The sequence below is a fragment of the Arvicola amphibius genome, chromosome 8 (assembly GCF_903992535.2).
Source record: "Arvicola amphibius chromosome 8, mArvAmp1.2, whole genome shotgun sequence".
Classification (NCBI taxonomy): domain Eukaryota; kingdom Metazoa; phylum Chordata; class Mammalia; order Rodentia; family Cricetidae; genus Arvicola; species Arvicola amphibius.
The window spans coordinates 34,511,539-34,531,937 of NC_052054.1; the positions used below are offsets into that span (position 1 = coordinate 34,511,539).

A 20,399-nucleotide genomic window follows, 5' to 3' on the forward strand; every position below is an offset into this window, starting at 1 on the left:
GAATCTCTGAGTTTGAGGCCAACCTGGTTACCACAGCAAATGCCAGGCCAAGACAGGGTTACATAGTGAGCTCTCATCTAAGAGATATAATATATATGATAAAAAGTACATATCAAGCAAACATGTTCCAATTCAGATTGCTAAGCATGTCAGAGTAGAAATTTTTGTTTTTAATATTTTAGAATAGAGAACACAGAAAATTTTTTAAAAAAATATCACTTTTGACCTTGCTTTTAGATCAACCAAACAAAACAGAATCTAGATGGTCTCCAGCTGCCACTTAACTGCCTTATTTTAGTCAAGGTATTTTACCTGTCCCTTGGAGATAGTTTTTCTTACAATATTGATACTTTGTGTATGTGTGTGCACCCCTGCACATAGGGCACCCCTCAGCACACATACAGACTTATACATACACACACAGAGACAAACACATAAGCAGACATACACATGCACACACAGACATACACACAGACATATACATACACACACAGACATACACATACACACCCACAGAGCTGGAAAGCAATAGAATCTCAGCAAATGTTGGAACTTCTTTTTATTTTGAGCAATACCTCTTAACAGACAAGTCGTTAGATAGACTTTTTTTTTTCCAATTTCCTACAGAATGTTTTGATAAAACAAGAGGTTTGTTTGACATTCCAGGGTACACAGTAACACAATATTTTAAATGCGGTAGCAAAGCCTTTCTCGTGATGGCCAGATGGCACTTGGATGTTTGACTGTGCTCCTTGGTTTTGCGGTGGTGGTGAATGTTGACGCCTTGCCTGAAGGGGTTAAGGAATATCTTACTCGAGTTACATGAAGTAGCAGAAACTATCAGATGGAAACAGGAATGGGGAAGGGGAAAAAGGCTCTGCCCTAGTCCACGGTTTCCTAACTTGCTAGGCTTGTATTGTCAGCTAGCCGTTCTTCCTTTGGGGGCATGGACCACCACTCAGCACCCAGGCCCCCTCAACTGCTGCTGCGGACTGGGATAGCCGGGTTTAAACAAAGCTGTGAGTCACAAACAGCCTGTAGCTGCAGGGCCAGGAAGCCCTGCAGGAGAGGCCACGCCCCTCTCCCTGTGAATCGCTGGCCCGGACAGGGGAGGGGCTGGCCCTTTGCTAAAGAGCAAGTTGCCAAGGCGAGACAGGAACTTCTTTCCTCTCTGTGTCAGGATCCCAGAAATTATGCCCCTTCTCTCATCATGAACTGGCTCTCGAGTTCCTCGGGAGTTGTGCTAACTGCTTACCACCCCAGCGGCAAGGACCAGGTCGTCGGGGAGAGCCATGGGAAGGGAGGCGACGAAGCCACCTCCAGGTAAGGAGACCAACAAAAAACCCCTACCTGTCCCAGGAACAAACTGACAGGGAAGTTGTCATGAGGCAAGAGAATCACCTCTGCACTGGAAGCCTGACCTCAGGCTGCACCGTAGACGTGTGGTTTCTTCCTTGTACCCGATTCACCCTGCGAAGGCAAGAGCCTTTCGATTACCAGTGGAGGATGGGGGAGGAGGGGGGTGGGATGTGGCTCTGTGGCTCTCTCCCAGTAGCTTAGCAGGTGCATGTGCAAACGCTAACTGATCAAATGACTGTATCGGAAACACTCTCTGTGAGAAGGAATTCTTGAATGGGCTCAAAAACTCCGCTGGAACTGTTAGCTGGGAAAGTCTGCCAAGAAGCAGGGAGGCTGGTCACTCTACGAGCTGTTTTGAGAGTGGCACCCTCCGCCCTGCGCTGAAAGCAGACCTCTTAGGCAAAATGCCCAGGCTGCTGGCCTGTGGCAGTGCTGTTCGCGTTCTTCGGTGTACGGAGTTTACTCCCGCAGCCCAACACACCCCTCCAGAAGGGATTTCAAAAGGGAGTTTTTGTCAGCAGGCAGCACTCACGCTGCTGCTAGAGGGAGTGTGGTTAATGTTAAATCACTTTATAGGCAGACAGGGCAAATGTTCTATAGACCATGGAGGCGCAGAGAGTCATCTTCTGTGTACTTTGTTCTGTTTTTCAAGGTTGGTTTCCCCCCTCTTCCTTTCTCTCTAGTGACCTTCTCCCTAGCTGAAACTTTCAATCTCCAATCTTAGATATACATTGCAAATATTGGCCTGGAAGATTGCCAGACAACAGCAACAAAAAATTAGTTGTTAGTAGGTCTAATTCCATCGTGATGCTAAAAGTGATAATGAAAACTTCATTGTTCTTGGGTGACTTAACGCCCGGGACTTACACTGAAAGAATACCTCCTTTCATTGGCTTTTCAAATCCCCAAACGTGGGGACGTGGGAAAATCAAAGGAAAGGCTGTAACATTCTGGGTGAGATCTTGGCTAAAGAACTCAGCTCCTCACGTGTTGCCCATTGTATCGAGGCCATTGAATGGACTCCTTTTCAAAGTTGGGAGGGAATGATAGCTTTTGTGCAACATGTGTTACTGTTTTGCTTTCTGTTGTCTTTGAGGATTATCAATCGTTTCCATCCATGCTTTTGAACAGCAGCAAAATACTCACCTTCTAGCTGTAAGCAGCCATGGACAGCAAACTGGTAGCTGCCCTAGTTTGTCTTCCACATGGCAGTCAAAATTACCAGAGCCAGGCAAGCTTGCCTGTTCTTCAGTTGTCATTGGCTTCAGGCTGGGTGGGCCTGAGGCCTGGAGGTGAGTCTTGGCTTGTGGTTGGGTTAGTTAATGAACCACTCCCCAGCCCCCCACCCCCCCACCCCTGAAGGGTGTGTCCAAACCGCTCATCCCATTGTTCAGACTCCAACCCGGGGAATTCCTTCAGTTGCAGCAAAGTTTGCTGCTCTAAACTTTTGCATGAGACTGCATATATTCCCTGGATACTCTTTCCTGATATCTGCAATTGTGTAGCTTGTTGTGGGTGGTTTAGACTTGAAAGGGTTGAAAAAATAAACAAGGAAGAATGGATTGTTTTCAGCTACCGTGGAAGCAGAACTAACGTGGGCCGAGGTGGACAGTAGCCCATGAAGTATGTGTTTGTGTGGGGGCCACGTCCCTAGGATGGCTCCAAGTGGCCTTTCTGCTGGCTGCCACACTGCTTACCCACCCTGTCCTGGGATTTGGTTTTCATGGAGGACAGTTACTGATGCTGGGGAGACAGGATGGAAAACTGGTTTGAGGCAGAAAGGGGAGGGAAGGGGGGGTCAGTCCTCATTAATTTTTACCTTTGAACATAGGGTAATTTCTCAGCTAAGTAGAATGTAACTTTGGGAGGTACCTTGTTTAGCCTCGAAGGGGTTAAGACATTAGAATTGGCATGGAGTAAGGTTTGGTAGAAGGGGAGGAACTTGAAGGGTGAAATGGGTCAGTAATGACTACCTAAGGGTGGTGATAATGGTCAGGGCTGACTAGGATGTTGGCTATGGATGGGTTGGTTGACTGGTAGTGTAAGCATTAGGAAGGTGCTCCAAGGTTTCAGTGATGGTTGATGCCTCTTTTGTAAATAAAGCCAAAGTAAAACTCATATACAGAGGCATATACAGATCCTACATGTCCTCATATCTGTTTAAAAGGAGTTGGAGGTAGCTCAAAATTCTGACCATGCTCATCAAAAGACTCCATTGTCTAAATAATGTCTACGTTGAAGAGCTTTTTAGTCAAAATGGTTCGATATGATTAGCTTACATACACAAATAATATATGCATAATACAACTAAAAACATAAAGGGTTATGTTTATGATTTCTTTTTTTGTGTGTGGTTTTTTTTTTTTTTTTTTTTTTTTTTTTTTTGGTTTTTCAAGACATGGTTTCTCTGTGTAACAGTCCTGGCTGTCCTGAAACTCCTTCATAGACCATGCTGGCCTCAAACTCACTGAGATCCTGAGATCAGCCTGCATCTGCCTCCTATGTGCTGGGATTAAAGGCATATGCCAAATCTTTCTTTATTCCTGTTCTGGTTTTATGAAAATTTAGGGTGTTGAGAAATTAACATTTTTTTGTTTTTGTTTTTTATTTTATTTTGTTTTCAATACAGGGTTTCTCTGTAGCTTTGGAGCCTGTCCTTGAACTAGCTCTTGTAGACCAGGCTGACCTTGATCTCACAGAGATCTGCCTGCCTCGCCTCCCCACCAGAGTGCCGGGTCTAAAGGCGTGCACCACCACCGCCCAGCTTGATAAAGTAACATTTTTTAAGTAGTCTGATATCCCTAAATTCCTTGTTTTTCATTATCTCTCTTTATCAGAATGTACATCCAGATCCCAGATTGAAGGAATCCTCCTACTCCTGATTGGGGCTTCCTAATTATAGAATCTTTGTGTGTGTGTGTGTGTGTGTGTGTGTGTGTGTGTGTTGTTTGGTTGGTTTTGTTTGTGTGTGTGTTTGTTCTCTTTGGTTGTTTTTTGAGGCAGGGTTTCTTTCTTTGTGTAGGCCTGGCTCTTCTGGAACTCAGAGATCTCATTGCTTCTGCCTCCCAAGTTCTGGGATGAAAGGCGTGCACTACCATGTCCAGCTAGGATCCTGTTTTCTGTTTTCGTATTTTCTTTTTTGTAATGTTTTTTTCCTCAAGCTCCTGGGACTTGAAAGAGCATGTTAACATTAGTTTTCTGGCTGACTGTAGACAAATGTTTCCAAAGGAAACCACTTTTTATGGGCAGCTATATTTACAAGACTTTATTTACTTACTTGTTTTCCAGGTAGGCCTCTCAGTATTTGCTGTAGGAAAAGCAATTTTTCAACAAAACTGTTTCTCATGACGTTAGCATCATTTTCAGGGGGAAGAGAAAGCTGTTATGATTGCTTTATATGTTTCTGCTTTTGTTATTTTAATGTTAATGTCAAATGATATTTTCTGTCTTATTGGAAACTCTAATTCTTTCAAAAAATTAATAGTTTAAAATTGGTTGAAGAATGAGATCTTTGTCTGCCTTGAACAAGTGTGATGCTCTTTATATAAAGGATACCAAAAACCTGAAACCCAAGGCTGGGAGACCAACATGGCTGGATTCACACTCCAACTGACTCCCCTAGTCATTAACAGATTGTGCCACCAAGAGTTCATTAAGTCTCAGCTGCAAGCTGGATGTCACAATTGATCCTTGCTGTATCAATGACGTTAGATAGTTCACACAAAGCCATTGGGGCAGCGTCTGGCTCAAAGCCAGCCAGCTGCTTTCCTTAACACTCTAAGCCATGTATAATAGTCTTCCTCAGTTTAATATCGTGCTTGGGAATCTCATTTTGTCATGGGTTAAGCAATAGATGCATGGTCACCATGCTTAGCTAAGAACGACATTGGAAGCTAGGCGTGGTAGTGCAGATCTATGATCCTGGCATTTGGGAGTGAAGGAGAATCAGGAATTCAAGCTGGCCTTGCCTAGTTTAGAAAGTTCGAGATCAACCTGGGTCACATGATGCCATGACTCAAACTACCCACTACCACAACAACCATTAAAAAAATAAACAAACAAATAAAATGACTTATGGGAAACCGGCGTGGTTGGTGTGTACCTATAATATTGCAGCATACAGGAAGAACCAGGAAGATGCAGATTTCAAAGCCATTTTCAGCTATATAGCAAATTTAAGTCTAATCTATAAGACCATTTTTCTCACTCACACTCTTCCCATTCCAGGTAAAAGAAAAAAAAGCGTTGGAAAATGAAGAGAAGCATAAATCTTTTCAGTCTATTGAAATTTGAATGTCCTTGGAAATGTGTTTTTGTTCCGTAGCACTTTTGATTTGGCCGGGGGATAGCTGCACAGGCAGCTGGGCACTGAGGTGCATAAACATTGGTGGAATGTGGGTGGGTCCTTTTTTTGGCAGCCCCACTCTCTCCTGTCTTCATCCTGCCCTCCTCCACCTTAAGGACCTTTGCCCAGGAGCATGCCAAGCAGAAAGCGCTGTCACTTTTATGTCCCCATTGCAGCTCTAATCATGTTCAAGTCTCATCCGTTGCTTTGTTCTGTAAGCCCAGCCAGCCAGCCAGCCACTCAGTTACTCCAAATACCATCTGAGCTGTCACTGAGAGTCATATGAATTGTCCTTTTGCTGGTGTTTCATGGAGAATGTGAGTCCTTTCATCGCTTTCTCTCACTGTGCTAAGGACCTGAGAAAAGAGAGCAAGCACTGTCCTTGACTCCCAGTTAGAGACTTTAACCCATAAGCCCCGTGGATTTAGACAGCAAGGCACCATGAACATGTGTAGGAGGCAGCCAGGAAGCAGCGAGACAGACAGGGGTCTGGGTTGAGGTACACTTGCCAAAGACATACCCCAGGGGGTTTATTTCTTCCTATTAGTCCTCACTTGCAGAAGTACTTTATCACCTCCCCAAATAGTTGCCGCCAGTTGGGATCAGGGTTTCAACACTGAGCCCATGGAAGACATTTCCTATTCAAAGTTTCTCAAAAAGAATGTAGAGAGAGGTATCCGGATGTAGACAGTAATCCCCGAGCTTGATGGTCAAGATTAGCAGGTATCTGAGAGCAAGGGCTGAAGGCAGAGGGGTTAGGACTCATAAGAGCCATAAGCCTAGAGGAAGCCCTGGAGCAGATGACGGAGGAGCAAGGAGCACTCCCTGGCTAGAGGGCTGGGGAGAGAAGGAAGCTACGGTAGATAATGGCTGCAGAGAACATTTGGGCACTTTGATTATACTTAAAAAAAGAGATGGCGCAACATGGAGGGGAGAGGGTTTTGAGGAGAGTAAGAACACAGAAAAGACTTCTACTTTAAAAGGTCCCTCTGGAATAGGAGGTTGATTACAAACCACAGAACCAGCAGCCACACAGAGGAGGGGAAGGTGACTGTGGCCTGGGCCAAGGTCTTAGTCATTGCAGGAATGGAGGGAGTGGGTCATGAACTCCCTGAGGAAGAGTCTGCAGGATTTCCTGATGCCTGGTGTGTGAGCAAAGGTGAACAAAGGATTTGGGTCACAGGGATTTGGGTCTAAATTCTTACAAGGATGGAGTTGCCCCTGCTTTAGATGGGGCAACTTCCCACAGTGTCCAAGGAGGAAACCAGCCTTGAATATAAGTTCAAACAAAAAAGACATGATTGCTTTTCTTGATGAGGTTAGCATTTGTTTGTCTCTCAGTGCTGGGGACTGAACTCAGGGACCTGTACATGTCAGGCAAGCAAGCGCTCTTCCACTGAGCGATGCATCCAGTCCAGGGCCATCATTTTTATGTGACTCCCCATGGTATTTAAAAATCTGATGTACTGTGCCATTAGTAATTCCTTCCAAATTTGTATGTCATCTAAAGCTTTCATTATTTTGTAAAAGGGAAACTTGCTAATAACTTTTTAGATTGAGCCTACTTTTGTTGAATTTAGTGATGGAATAGATTTTTTTTTTTGTTTTTTTGCTTTTGTTTTTTAAGACAGGGCAGCCCTAGCTGTCCTGAAACTAGCTCTGTAGACCAGGCTGACCTTGAACTCACAGAGATCCACCTGACTCTGCCTCCAGAGTGCTGGGATTAAAGGCGTGCACCACCACTGCCTGGCAAGGAAAGAAAATGCATTCTTTGTACCCATGTGGGTGATTGTTTTTTTAATCTTGCCCTCAATTTTGTGGCATAAGCACTTTAAGACTTGATGTCCTTCATCTGTAGTGCAGAAGCCCTCCCCATAATTCCATTTTGAGTTGTTAAGATGCACACACACTCTTTTTAAAAAAGTTTATGTATTTATTTTGTATACAGTGTCCTGTCTGCATGTATGCCTGCCCCTCTAGAAGAGGGCACCAGATTTCATTATAGTTGGTTGTGAGCTACCATGTGGTTGCTGGGAATTGAACTCAGGACCTTTGGAAGAGCAGCTAGTGCTCTTAACCTCTGAGCCACCCCACCAGCCCAAAATGCACACAGTCCTGACTGGGTTAGCTCTTACTCTCATTTAAGCAGCAAAACATTGATTCTTCATGGAACTTGCTATTAAGTTTCTGGTTTTCGAATATAAGGGTTCAATGATCACATGCTGTATCCCCAACCTCCTGATGAAACATCCCTTGTTATTCATATACTCTGCTTCCATCTCTTGCTACGTATGCTACAGCCCTGTCCTCTCCTGCCCCCTCTCAGTGGGGGCTCGCTCTTGCTCTCATGGACAGCCTTATTATTGTGATTTATTTAGTGTGTGGTGCATATGTATGAATATATGTGCTGGACTGTGTGTGGCGGTCAGAGGACATCTTGAGGGAGTGGTGCTCTCTCTTACCACAGAGATTCCTGGGATCAAGCTCAGGTGGTCAGGCTTGGTGGCATGGCTCTTACCTACTGAGCCATCTCACCAGCCCTTGTTAGTTTTTTTTTTTGTCAAGTTCTCTTACTGGTGGTTCTATTGTGCGCTGAAGCAAAATGGCCTCAACAGTTGCTTGTTTAGCATGATGCATAGGCCTGAGGATAGGCTGCATAGCGGCTGGACTTAAGTCGCTCTTTAGAACTGATTTTTATTTTATGTGCCTTAGTGTTTTGCCTGCACGCATGTCTGTATGAGGATGCCAGATCTTAGAGTTACAGACAGCTGTGAACTGCCATGTGCTGAGTGTGGGATTTGAACCTGGGTTCTCTGGAAGAGCAGTCAGGGCTCTTAACCACTGACTATCTATCTGTCCCGTTCCAATGTCACTTTTAATATCGATGGAACACCAGAGCAAATACTCTTTTTCTTTTAGTTTGTCTCATGTATATGAGCCAACCTCTGGCACATTAGAGACCAAGGCTACCCTGCTGGGAGTTCTTTTTCTATGCCCCCTACTCTTGCATGAATGAGATCTTGTTATATCTGATGCCTTCTCTCCACTTCATTTAGCTCTGCTTACGGGTCCTGGGAAAGCTCTCTCTGCCATCTTTGGGGCATCACTGTGTGTGCTCAGAACTGCGAAAACCCAGGCTGGCCGGTCTTCCCCTTGCTTGTTTGCAAAGAGGAAGGTGCGCTGAGATGGTGTGATGAAGACCTCACTTGAATTTCTGCATCCGTGTTTACTCTCATGGGCCAAACTTTTCATTTCAAACAAGTGCTTAGAGATGGGTTGTTTTGTTTTGTTGGATAGGTAATGAGCCTTTTCTTTTGCTGAGAGGTGGAACATAAGAAGCTCATTATTAGAGGAGAGAGGGGATGCATCAAAGTGTCTGGAGTGAATTCAGGCAGGAACCACAGAAAGCATGTCCAGATCTTTCTATAGACATATTCTTTTTGATGCTGCGCTTGTCACTTTGAACTGGCAAGATATTTATTTATGGAAGTAAACAGGAACCATGGAGACCTGTCTGGCCATGCGCCATATCTTGAGTCCTTTAAGTACCGAGTCCACCAAATTATCTTGTGCAAGTCTTGTGTCTTGCAGTTGTATTGGATAGCTGCCTTTTGGCTGAGAAGAACACATTTTTGTTTTTATTTTTGTTTTTCAAGATTCATGCTGAGAAGAATACATTTCTATAGAAGAAGTGGGGTTTATCATATACAAGGATCTGGTCACAGGGCAAGAATCCATCCTCTTTTCCGTCCAGTGACTGGTCTTGTGGTGTCACTTGTGACTGACTTGCTTTTTCTTTAAGACCGTTACCTATCCATTAGCTTTATAATCTGAACATAATCTGATCATTTCAGTTTGACCATGGTGGCTCTTTGTAGGTCTCCTTTTTCTACCTTCTTGTGTTTTAGAGCTAAATGGCTAAATGAATAATCTTTTTATTAAAATTTAAAATTGGGATTTTATTTGTCTAGTTTATATATATATACACACATACATACTATATATAGACACATACAATATACATACATACATACATACATACATACATACATTTCATACATACAGTCCTGGCTGTCCTGGAACTCACTTTGTCCACCAGGCTATCCTCAAACTCACTGAGATCTGCCTGCCTCTGCCTCTCAAGTGCTGGAATTAAAGGTGTGCGCCACCATTGCCCAGTTAGTTCATCTTATTTTGATGCATGTATGTTGGGCATGTGTACGTGTGTGTCTCTGTGTGTGTGTGTGTGAGAGAGGGGGGGGGGGGGAGGGAGGGGGGAGAGAGAGAGAGAGAGAGAGAGAGAGAGAGAGAGAGAGAGAGAGAGGAATGTGCAGTGTGTATATGGTGTGGTGTGATCATGGAAGCCAGAGGAAGTTATTAGGCACCCTGTTCTGTCACTCTCTGCCATATTCCTTTGGGACAGTCTCTTGCTGAAGCTGAACCTATGTTGGTGGCCAGAAAGCCTCAGTGACCTTTCTGTTTCTAGCTAGCACAGTGCTGGAATTTAAGGCATGTGTGGGTAGAAGTTAGAGGCATGTGAGTGGTTACGCCCAACTTTTTACGTAGTGTTTTCATGCTTACACAGCCAGGTCTCCTACCTCCCTGAGTTTAGTACTAAGAAGGCCATAACCTGTTTCCAGGTAGTGGACTGTTTAGTCATTCTGGGCCTTTCTAGAGGTAAGGCCTGTGGAGAGAGTAGAGTTCCCACAGGAAGGATGTATCCGTCATCTTTTCTAAGATGTTTAGGACGTAGTATTTCTATAGATTTCCTCATCTATGAACTCAATATGGCAATACTCCTATTCATTTCACCTGGTTAATTCTAAAATTTAAAAAAAATGTAGTTGCAAATTGCCAGAGACCATTTTCTGTAGTTTAGATTTTTCTCCAGACGTTTTACTTAGCCAGAGCCTTGGCATTTTGGTGTGATTTGCATTGTCCATACTAGGGTGTAAGTCCTTGGACTTAGGGATCTTAGTGGTTTCAGTGGACAGGTTGCTTAGTTGTCTTAGCAGAGGGCCTACTCCACTTTAGGCAGATAATGCAAGCTTGAATGAGCCAATAAATGAATTGAATGAGGTGTGAGAGGGAAAAGGTGTAGAGATGGTACACATGGAGTCAGACTGCCTGACTGGAGTGGTCTGAGTTCCAGCTGTTCCGGGCTGTAGCCACAGGCAATTTACTGATAGTCTGGGGCATCGGGTTTTTTCTTCCTTCCTTCCTTCCTTCCTTCCTTCCTTCCTTCCTTCCTTCCTTCCTTCCTTCCTTCCTTCCTTCCCTCCCTCCCTCCCTCCCTCCCTCCCTCCCTCCCTCCCTCCCTCTTTCTTTCTTTCTTTCTTTCTTTCTTTCTTTCTTTCTTTCTTTCTTTCTTTCTTTCTTTCTTTGTTTTTTTGTTTTCCTAGACAAGGTTTCTCTTGTGTAGCTTTGGAGCCCCCTCTTGGAACTTGCTCCATAGACCAGGCTGTCCTCAAACTCAAAGAGATTCTGCTGCTTCTGCCTCCTGAGTGCTGGGATTAAATGCATGCACCACCACCGCCTGGCTTTTTTCTTTTTCTATTCAAGAGGTGTTCTGTTGTTGACTGAATTAACATGGAGCATCCTAAGGAGAGTGTTTGTTTTAGGGGACAGCTTGTTTCCTGTGGTGATGAAGGGCAGTGAGGGCCTGCTGCCTGTCAGTGAACAAACTTGGGAAAGTATTGAAGAGCACTTTTTTTGTTTTGTTTGTTTTTGTTTTTTTGAGACATGGTTTCTCTGTAGCTTTGGATCCTGTTCTGGAACTAGCTCTTATAGGCTAGGCTGGCCTTGAACTCACAGAGATCTGCCTGCCTCTGCCTCTCAAGTGCTGGGATTAAAGGCGTGCGCCACCACCAGCAGCTTGAAAAGCACTTTTGAAGTGAATTTGTCAATAGTTTCTGAAATGAATGTTTGCTTTGACACACAGGAGAACATCGCTATCTTAAAAACCATTTTTAAGCCTGGTGGTGGAGGCATGTGCCTTTAATACCAGTGCTTGGGAGATGGAGGGAGGCAGATTTCTGTGAGTTCAAGGCTAGCCTGGTTTACAGAACAAGTTCCAGGACTGGCTTGAAAGTTACACAGAGAAGCCTTGTCTTGGGAAGAAAAAAGTTTTGGGAATAAGTTGTTTGTTTCAGATTATTTATCTTAAGCACTATAATGAAAATACAATGAGGTCTCTGTAGTATTGAAACGTTAATGGGGTGGCTACTTTGAACTGCTTTTGTTCCTTACTTTTGGAGCACGCAAACTCATAAATTGCTCATTACCTTCGATAAACTATGAAGTCATTCAGGTCAGCAAGAAAAGATGGCTGTGGACTGAGTATTTGCAGGTAAAATGTTTTTTAACTATTGTATTTATATTCCCCCTTTTGCCCTTAAATTGTAAATATATATTTAATGGGCAGCTGTTAATGTCATAAGCAGGAATCAATTAATGTTTCCTAGAGCAGATATCCCATTCTGATAAAAAGAAAAAGTTTGAGCACGTGGGTTGGAGAGATGGCTCAGGGGACAAAGGCAGTCACCATCATGCTAACTGACACCTACCTGATAGCTTGAGTTAAATTCCTGCCCACATGATGGAAAGAGAGAACAGACTCAAGCAAGTTGTCCTTCAACCTTTGAGTGTGGAAACTTTCAGAATGTTAGCGTTTCTCTCTGTGTGATCCGCAATGCCTGCCTTCAGGTGTCTGTTGTTGTGAACTGGGCAGTATATTTGGAAAGTGGCCTGCTAGCCTGCTCTCAGATCTCTCGCTGTACCTGCACTTGACACTATTGCAAGATCCTGCTCATAAAGCAGGAACAAGCTGCTGTGCATCCATCACAGAGATGGAAGTAACTAGAAGGAAGAAATGCAGGGGAGACAGATGGAGGTCAGCTCTGTGAACCTCTTAAAAATGCAAAAGCCATTTTCCGTAGGGGAGCAAGACTGCGTATGCGATGCTGAAGTTCTGTGGGTCCTCCACGCACCCCAGTTCTTCCCATTGTTGATTGGTTCCTTTTTTTAAATTTTTTTCTGTTATTGTATTTATATCTCAACCACAGTTTTCCCTCTTCCTCTCCCCCAGGTCCATGCCTCCTCCATTTCCCTTCAGAAAAGAGCAGTCATCCCAGTGATAGGTTTCTTCTTATTAGGAAAAATGCCTCTTATTTGTAGCGCTGCTGCTAGGAGAAACACCTTCTAATTTCCCATCAAATTTAAAAATAAACTTTATGAACCCCAATGAAACTTTCAATTCTACTGGGGATTACTATTCAGAGTATACTGTTTGCTCTCAGGCCCTTTGTGTAGCAAGAAATGAAAAAAAATTCTCTGTCTTTTTGTGTTTAGTTTTATTTTTCTATAATGTATCCTTTCCAAAGTATAAGGGCCCTTGGCATAACTCCAATAAATATGTCTTCCTGTGACCCCTGAGAAACTTATTTCTTTTTTAAAGACAGGGTCTCATTGTGTAGCCCTGTGGGCCTGGAACTCAATATATAGACCAGACAGGTCTTGAACTCACAGAGATCCTCCTGCTTCTGCTTCCCTAGTGCTGGAATTAAAAGTGTGTGGTTCCCTGTCCAGTCTACTTTGTCTTCTCTCCACCCTCTCTCATCTATCTGTGTGTGCTTGTGCATGTGTGCCATGGTGTTCCTATGGTGGGCAGAGGACATGTTGTCTAGGTAGGTTTTCTTCTTTCACCCCATGGGATGGGACTCGGGATGTCCTTGGTGGCAAGTTGAGTCATCTTGTTGGCCCTTGTCATTTGTTTTGGAAGATTCAGAAATGTGGGCATTGACATGTTCTTATGCTCCTAGTCAGATCAGATTTGACCTGGGACGGTATAGTTAATTTAGTGAAGTAATGCTTCACTAAACGCAAAATGCGTCACTAAGAATGCTTTGCCTCCAAGCTGCTGTACAGCTCTGATGGAAGCCTGGAAGAGGGCTCAGTGGTAAAGGTGAGTTTGAGTTCAGATCCTCAGAACCCATAGAAGCATGAGTGATAGCGTTCCCAGAAAGCCCAGGGACTTGCAGGGCAGCCGGTGTGATATACATAGCAGGAAACAGTAAGAGACCTACACATGAACTGGAACCTAACATATACCTACACTCACACAAACACAAAACAAATAACTCCCACCACACCCATACCAATCTGGAACTGTAGGATAATCATTGGATTTTGACTGAGAAGAATTTTGAATTCTGCATGGTTTAGCATTAGAAACCTGATGTGTCATCTCTGAAAGCCAATAATATCACATACCATAAATATTTGAGGAAAGTAATAGGCATTATATATTGCTGATGAAATGAATAGCATAAGCCGGGTGGTAGTGGCACACGCCTTTAATCCCTGCCCTTGAGAGGCAGAGGCAGGTGGATTTCTGTGAGTTTGAGATGAGCCTGGTCTACAGAGCGAATTCCAGGACAGCAAAAGCTATACAAAGAAACCCTGTCTTACAGAAAAAAGTGGAAGAAAGGAAGGAAGGAAGATTTTACTTGGGACAAAATGTAGACAACTCAAAATTTCTCTTAAGAATGTGTAACTATAGACTACTGTAAATATTATATAAGACATAAATTTATAAAACATATATATACAATTTCAAATATATGTTTTAGAAACTAAGCATCTCCAGAGGTCTTTCGTGTGTAAAGATGGTAGAATCTGGAAGAAAACAAATGTCAGAATTCCCACTTTTAACAAGGTTGCAAGGAAATCCAAAGACAGAAATTCTAGAAGCACGGTTTTAGAGCACCCCTTTCAAAGAAAAAAATTCCAAAACACTTTGGCTGAGTAATTGAGGTTCCCTTTGACTAAGAAAAGACAAGTTCGCTGCAGGAAGTTGAGCAGGTTATTTATAGGTGGTCTAGAAACATGTAACTTGATTAGCGTGTTTTATAATTAATGCTTCACTAGGGTTACTTGTGTGGAGCTGGTTATTTCTCTGTTCAAATAATACAGTCAAGGGTGTCATTGTCATCTGACAAAAATGATGAGTGTTTTACTTTTTTAAAACTCATTTTTTATTGATGACAGTTTTAGCTGTGAGGGCAGGGAGAGGTACACTTGTATCTCTAGATTAAATTTATTTGAATTATAACTTTCTGAAACACTCTGTATTATAGTGGAGTTGGATAGTTTTATATTTAGATGTGGTTGGGGAATTATATAAATCCCTTATTCCCGTCTTTTAGGTTTATTCTTATTTATAGAAGTGTGTGTGTGTGTGTGTGTGTGTGTGTGTGAGTGCGTGTATGATGCAAATATTGTGTGGATACCTATAGTGCCAGAAGAGGGTGTCCGGTATTCCGGAACTGGAGTTACAAATCATTTTGAGCCTTCTAATAGGGGTGTTGGGAACTGAACACGGGTCCTCTCAAACAGTAACGAGTACTCTTAACTATTGAACCATCTCTCTAGACCCTAAGTTCCTATTCTCTTCTTGAGTAAGTTTCTATCCTTAAGAATCAATAGAAGCCAGGTGGTGGTGGCACATACCTTGAATTCTAGCGCTCGGGAGGCAGAGGTAGGCAGATCTCTGTAAGTTCGAGGCCAGCCTGGTCTACAGAGTGAGTTCCAGGAAAGCCAGGGCTACACAAGAGAAACCCTGTCTCAAAAAAAGAATCAGATAACATAGTCTGTGAGTGACATGATATTCTGTAAAAAGCATGTTGATCTCAAGTTTGGATTTTAGTAAACTCTACAAAAGAAAAATATAAGAATCCAAATATAGGACTTGGATGTGAAATGTCATCCTCCATAGGCTCAAGCGTCTGACCACTCTGCCCGAGGCTGGTGATGCTGTTTTTGACTGTTATAAAGCCTCATATGGGTCCACAGGTGGAAAGCTAGGGGGTTGTGGGCTGATTTCATTTCTGGCCTGTATTCTCTACTCCTGAGCAACTGCGACACGTAGGGCCGTTTGATTGCATGTTCCCACCATCACGAACTGAATTAGTCTTATTTCCCAGATTGCAGGTGGAGCACTGTTACTAAGTGTTACATTAAGAAGAGTTTTGGGGCTCATTGTTTGGGTGCAAGCAACATGTGCAAGCTTTCTTGTCGCCTCTACTGTCCAGGTAGTATCTTAAGCCTCATACAGATAGAAGAAAAACTGTAGGAAATATCATATTCTGATGAAGTGTGACAAAAGAGCCCCTCCCTGTTTTGAGAAACATTTGATTCTAACATTCTGGGCAATGTCGCCTGTGAAAACTAAAAAGGATTGTTTTCTATTTAGGGAGAAAAATGTTAAATATTGTGTACTTGGGACCAGTCACTTTGGGTCTTGTTATACTGCAACATCAGCAGTTTTCAGCTTCCCTGCTGCTGGCCACCATGCATTTATAGCTCCAGAGCTGCTTCCCTGCTGCCGTCCACGATGCATTTATAGCTCCAGAGCTGCTTCCCTGCTGCCGTCCACGATGCATTTATACCTCCAGAGCTGGTTCTTGGTGAACCCGTTCTCACAGCAACAGAGTTTTCTCCCTGCTGCCCCCAACATGGGGGACAGTCTTACTATGCAGCTCTAGCTAGCCTGGAACTCCCTCTGTAGGCCAGGCTAGCCTCAAATTCACAGAGATCTGCTTGCCTCTGCCTCCTGAGTTCTGACACTGGAGAGGTGTGCCACCATGATAGGCTTTTTATTTTTAGATATTTAAGTTTCAGCTGGGCGTGGTACTGTACACTCACCAACTGAGCTCTGGCACGGTGCTAACAGTGGGGTTCAGAGTTCAACTCACGTAGGCAGTTTGGGATAGCAAGGGCTTTAGGAAAAAAAAGGAAAGGGAAAGGTTCATATATGTCTGTTTCAAAAGTATTTACTTAGTATATCTATAGTATATATAACTTGCATGTATATCCCCAAACCTAATATGATAGTGAGGTGTCGTTAGAGAGGAACTATCTTGTGGCAGTTTTAGTACTGATGCGGGGGAGACCCAGCGTCAGAGGAACTTGGCCTTGCCAAGCAAAGATGTAGCACCCGGCCTTAACTGATTGGCTTCCAGTTAGTGGAGTTTAAGGTGCTCTCGGTTCCAGTAAGGTGGTTTGTCTGTTGTGTCAGACATGGGTTGTATATTTTGGCTTAGGAAAACTCATTTGTATCTTGGGATACACGCTTTGATACTTAAGAAAATTGGACAATCTTAGTCGCCATCTTTCCCTCTAGAACATTGATCTTCAGGTAAGGATTACAGCTGGTTCACCTCATTGAATATGGCGAAGACCACAGCAGTCCAGAGAAGTCACCAAGCTGCCCGAGGCTGTCCTGTTGTGGCAGTGCTGGGAAACTAGCTATCAGGATCTTCAGCCGTGTACCATTCAAAAGGAATAGTTTTACTTCCACGTTTCGTAAACTGAGAGTGACGTTTTGGAAGCACATACAGCACAAGTTTACGAAGAGTGAAGTGTTTGAATTCTGGCTGATTTATGTTCATTTTCATAATAAAAGCTCTTCTGCTTGGAGTATTTAAAGGAAATATTGCCAATCTGGATCCGGGACAACTCCTTGATGGTAAAGTGGTCATTTGGGGGAAATCACTTCAGCAACTTTCACACACAACGATGTAATTTATCCCAACAAGTAGTGATTTTTACCAGTTCTGCCAGTTAATAAGCAATTTTATGTAATCTTAATGTGCTCCCTAGTATTTTGTGGTTGACTCTTCATGTAACTGGAGCAGACTGTATTGTAAAGGAAAAGCAAAACAAATATTTGTTGAGCATACTCTGTTCCTACGCACTTCAAAAGGTACTTTCCTGTAAGATGAAAATTGACACCTTGATTCAGATGAGGGAAAGAACTGGTGTTTATCAATGTTTATAAATGAGCTCTGGCTTAAAGTTCGGCCACATGGTCGTAGCGTAAGGGATGTTGGCATATTTGTGTCTGGGTGGCACCAGGACCTCGGTTTCTGGGGAAGTCATTATCTGTGGCAGGTGTCATGTGGGTTTTCCAGCAGTCTTGAGATGAAGGACGGTAGTGGGGGGCTGAAGAAACAGAAGAGGAAGTCTGGGCTTCTGTAGATAGAGCAGACGAGATAAGTCTAGGCAAGGACTTGAACCAGGAAATTACCAAGGTTAACGGGGACACGGTATTAAAATGGTTTTTTATCTCCACCATTGCCATCATTAATAGTTGCATATTTCTTTGAAGACGAATAAGCAGATTTTCCTTAGGCCTTAGGCAAAGGACAGTAAGACTGCACGGGGGCCACATTATCTCCAGGTTACCCCCAACAATTCAGCTCATTCCGGGGTCCACTCACTGTGTGAAAGTTTCCCAAAGCCCGTTGAGTTGGCCCTCTTCTTGAGCTGTGAATCCGGAGTTCTCACAGAGGCCCCTTTCAAACTGATTACGTCATCTGAATGCTTGGGATTGGGGCAGCATGGGGCTCTGAGGGCATGACAGCCATGGTCTCCCGCACATCCAGAGATCTCAAGATAAAATCATCTACGTGGTGGGTGCTTTTTGATTAAGTTATTGTAGGTGTTGTGAGTGAAGGCTGGCTAGCACATGGACTGCTATCTGTCACTCAGCCTTGGGTCATTCCTACCTGGTCCCTCATAGTATTTAGACTCTTGACTTATAAATGTTGACCGGGGGATGGACACACTGTACCTCTTTCAGGGGCATCTCCATTTTTAGGCTAAATAATTTGAGATTTGTCAGCAAGCAAGCTGAAGGTAAGTGAACTGGCTTATTCTTGTTCCTAAACCTAGACCTGTGTATAAACAGTTGATTTCCAGGCCAAGCTGTCCCTGTATGACATGCTCCAAAAATGTTCCTACTGCCACAAGTTGCAAATCTTAGCCATAATAGAGTTTTGTATCTGTCCAGACAGTTTCCGTCATAGGTCACCGTTGCCGGAGAGATTCTCTCGGAGGAAGGCAGCAAGCTTTCAAGTTGGTGCTAAAAATTTGACATGGCTTAGGCTCCTTGGCTTTATACCATCCCTCCATACTTAGGAAAAGCATTTATTTTGAAAGATTTCTTAAAACTGTAAAGTCTGTAGGTCCAGTGCAGGAAGGACAGGAAGAGGGCCAGAGAAAATGACCTATGGGTAACCCAAGTTTAGTGGAGTCATTTTGTAAAAGGGGTCTGCTCAGTTATGCCTCACTCCCCAGAGGGTCTTCCTTTCTGAGGGAAAAGAACGAAAGGAAGTGTGCATTTTGTAAACATTTCACAATGTAAAAATAACATCAACAGAAATGCCGTTGCTGCCAAGTCCTTTTCCTGGCCCATGGGGCCCAAGTCCTAATCCTGGTCCGGTGGGCCCAGAGATCTCAGTTTAAGGGATGATGGGATTTCTAGGCTTTGTGGTCAAGAATAAAACCATGGTTAGAGGATTGAGAGAAGATCAGCTGTGGGAGGGAGGGACAACTAATCTTGTCACCATTCAGAGACACTGACCTCATCAACACTAAGGAAACCCCAGGCCAGGCCAGGCCCAGGCAGCCACAGAGAGACTGCACCTGAGATGTAATTGGCAATGGATGTGGTATGTTGGCCCAGTCTAGGACACAGGAGAGTCCACCTTGAGCAGACAGCAAGTATGGACAGAGCCGTTACTAGGAAACATGGCTGCAGCATGGGTTATATGTTGCCCCTCAGCAGTCTTCTGGGAGCTTGCAAGCCAGCTGTGAGTACAAGGATACTCGGATGGATGGGTGAAGTACCAGCCAGATAGCTTCCAGATGTTGCTGTTGTGGACAGTTCACACCTGGGTCCACTGCACTCTCCAGATCTCTAGCCTGGGAAGCTTCTTTATGCTTTTTTTAAATAAAATAAAATAAAATAAAAAAACAATATGACTGATTTTAAAAGTGGCTTTTAAAAGTGACTTTTCCTTATGATTCTTTGACCATTAGGTTTTCGTGCTTGCGAGACCACCGCTTTTAGGATTTTCCCCTGAAATTGTTAGAAGCAATGCTTAATGAAATGATTGAAATAGTGAATTTCATTAAGAAAAGTCAGCTTTGAAAGCTCTCAACAGTAGCAGAATTCCTTTACAGTCAAGGTAGATCTTTCCACGGGGTGAGCAGCAACGCTGATCTGCATGGCTCAGTTTTGACCTACCACCATTTCCTAGATCCTTGATCCTGAAGCAGGAGTTTCCCTGGCTTCTGAGGGTCCCCAAGCTGGTAAGAGCTGGGACCAAAGTCTGTTTAGCTTTTGATCGAGGACCAGGGCTATGGAAAGTATACTCTGTGTTTATGTTAACGGTGAACCAGTTCTGGATCACCCACTTTCTTCCATCCTGCACAGCCTCGCCATCGCCAGACAAAATAAATGATTGAATAACTAGTTTGTTAGATTGTGATGTTCCTGTATGGTAGCGTAGCATGTATTGCATTACCAGCTAGACTCAAAGGACGCCTTCAACAAGCCCCATGTGTAAACGAGGCAGAAGGACAGCCATTGTTTCATGGTGTTTTTGCACATAACCAGACTTGTGAGAAAACAATAACTCGGAAGTTGTTTGCCTTGAATAAAATGTCAGTAGTGGTGAAGTGAATTTACAGTTTCAGAGATTTAAAGAGAAACTTGCAAATACTGTACAGGCATATGTAATTGATTTGCTCCTCCATGAATCTTCTAGATTGTGGCATGTGTTGTTAGGCTCATGAAATTGTAGTATCACACATATCACACATTCATCTTCTTTTTGAAAGGAATATG

General features: G+C 43.5%; 1 protein-coding gene across 1 annotated transcript in view; it reads left to right on the forward strand.

Annotated features, from left to right (window-relative positions):
* The first annotated feature begins 1,125 nt into the window (after positions 1-1,125).
* Arhgap18 (Rho GTPase activating protein 18) overlaps positions 1,126-20,399 on the forward strand; it is a 145,168-nt gene continuing 125,894 nt past the window's right edge. The window contains exon 1 of the mRNA XM_038339380.1: positions 1,126-1,323. Within this exon, the coding sequence (XP_038195308.1) occupies positions 1,211-1,323 (113 nt within the window). The 5' untranslated portion in view covers positions 1,126-1,210. The remainder of the gene's footprint in view (positions 1,324-20,399) is intronic.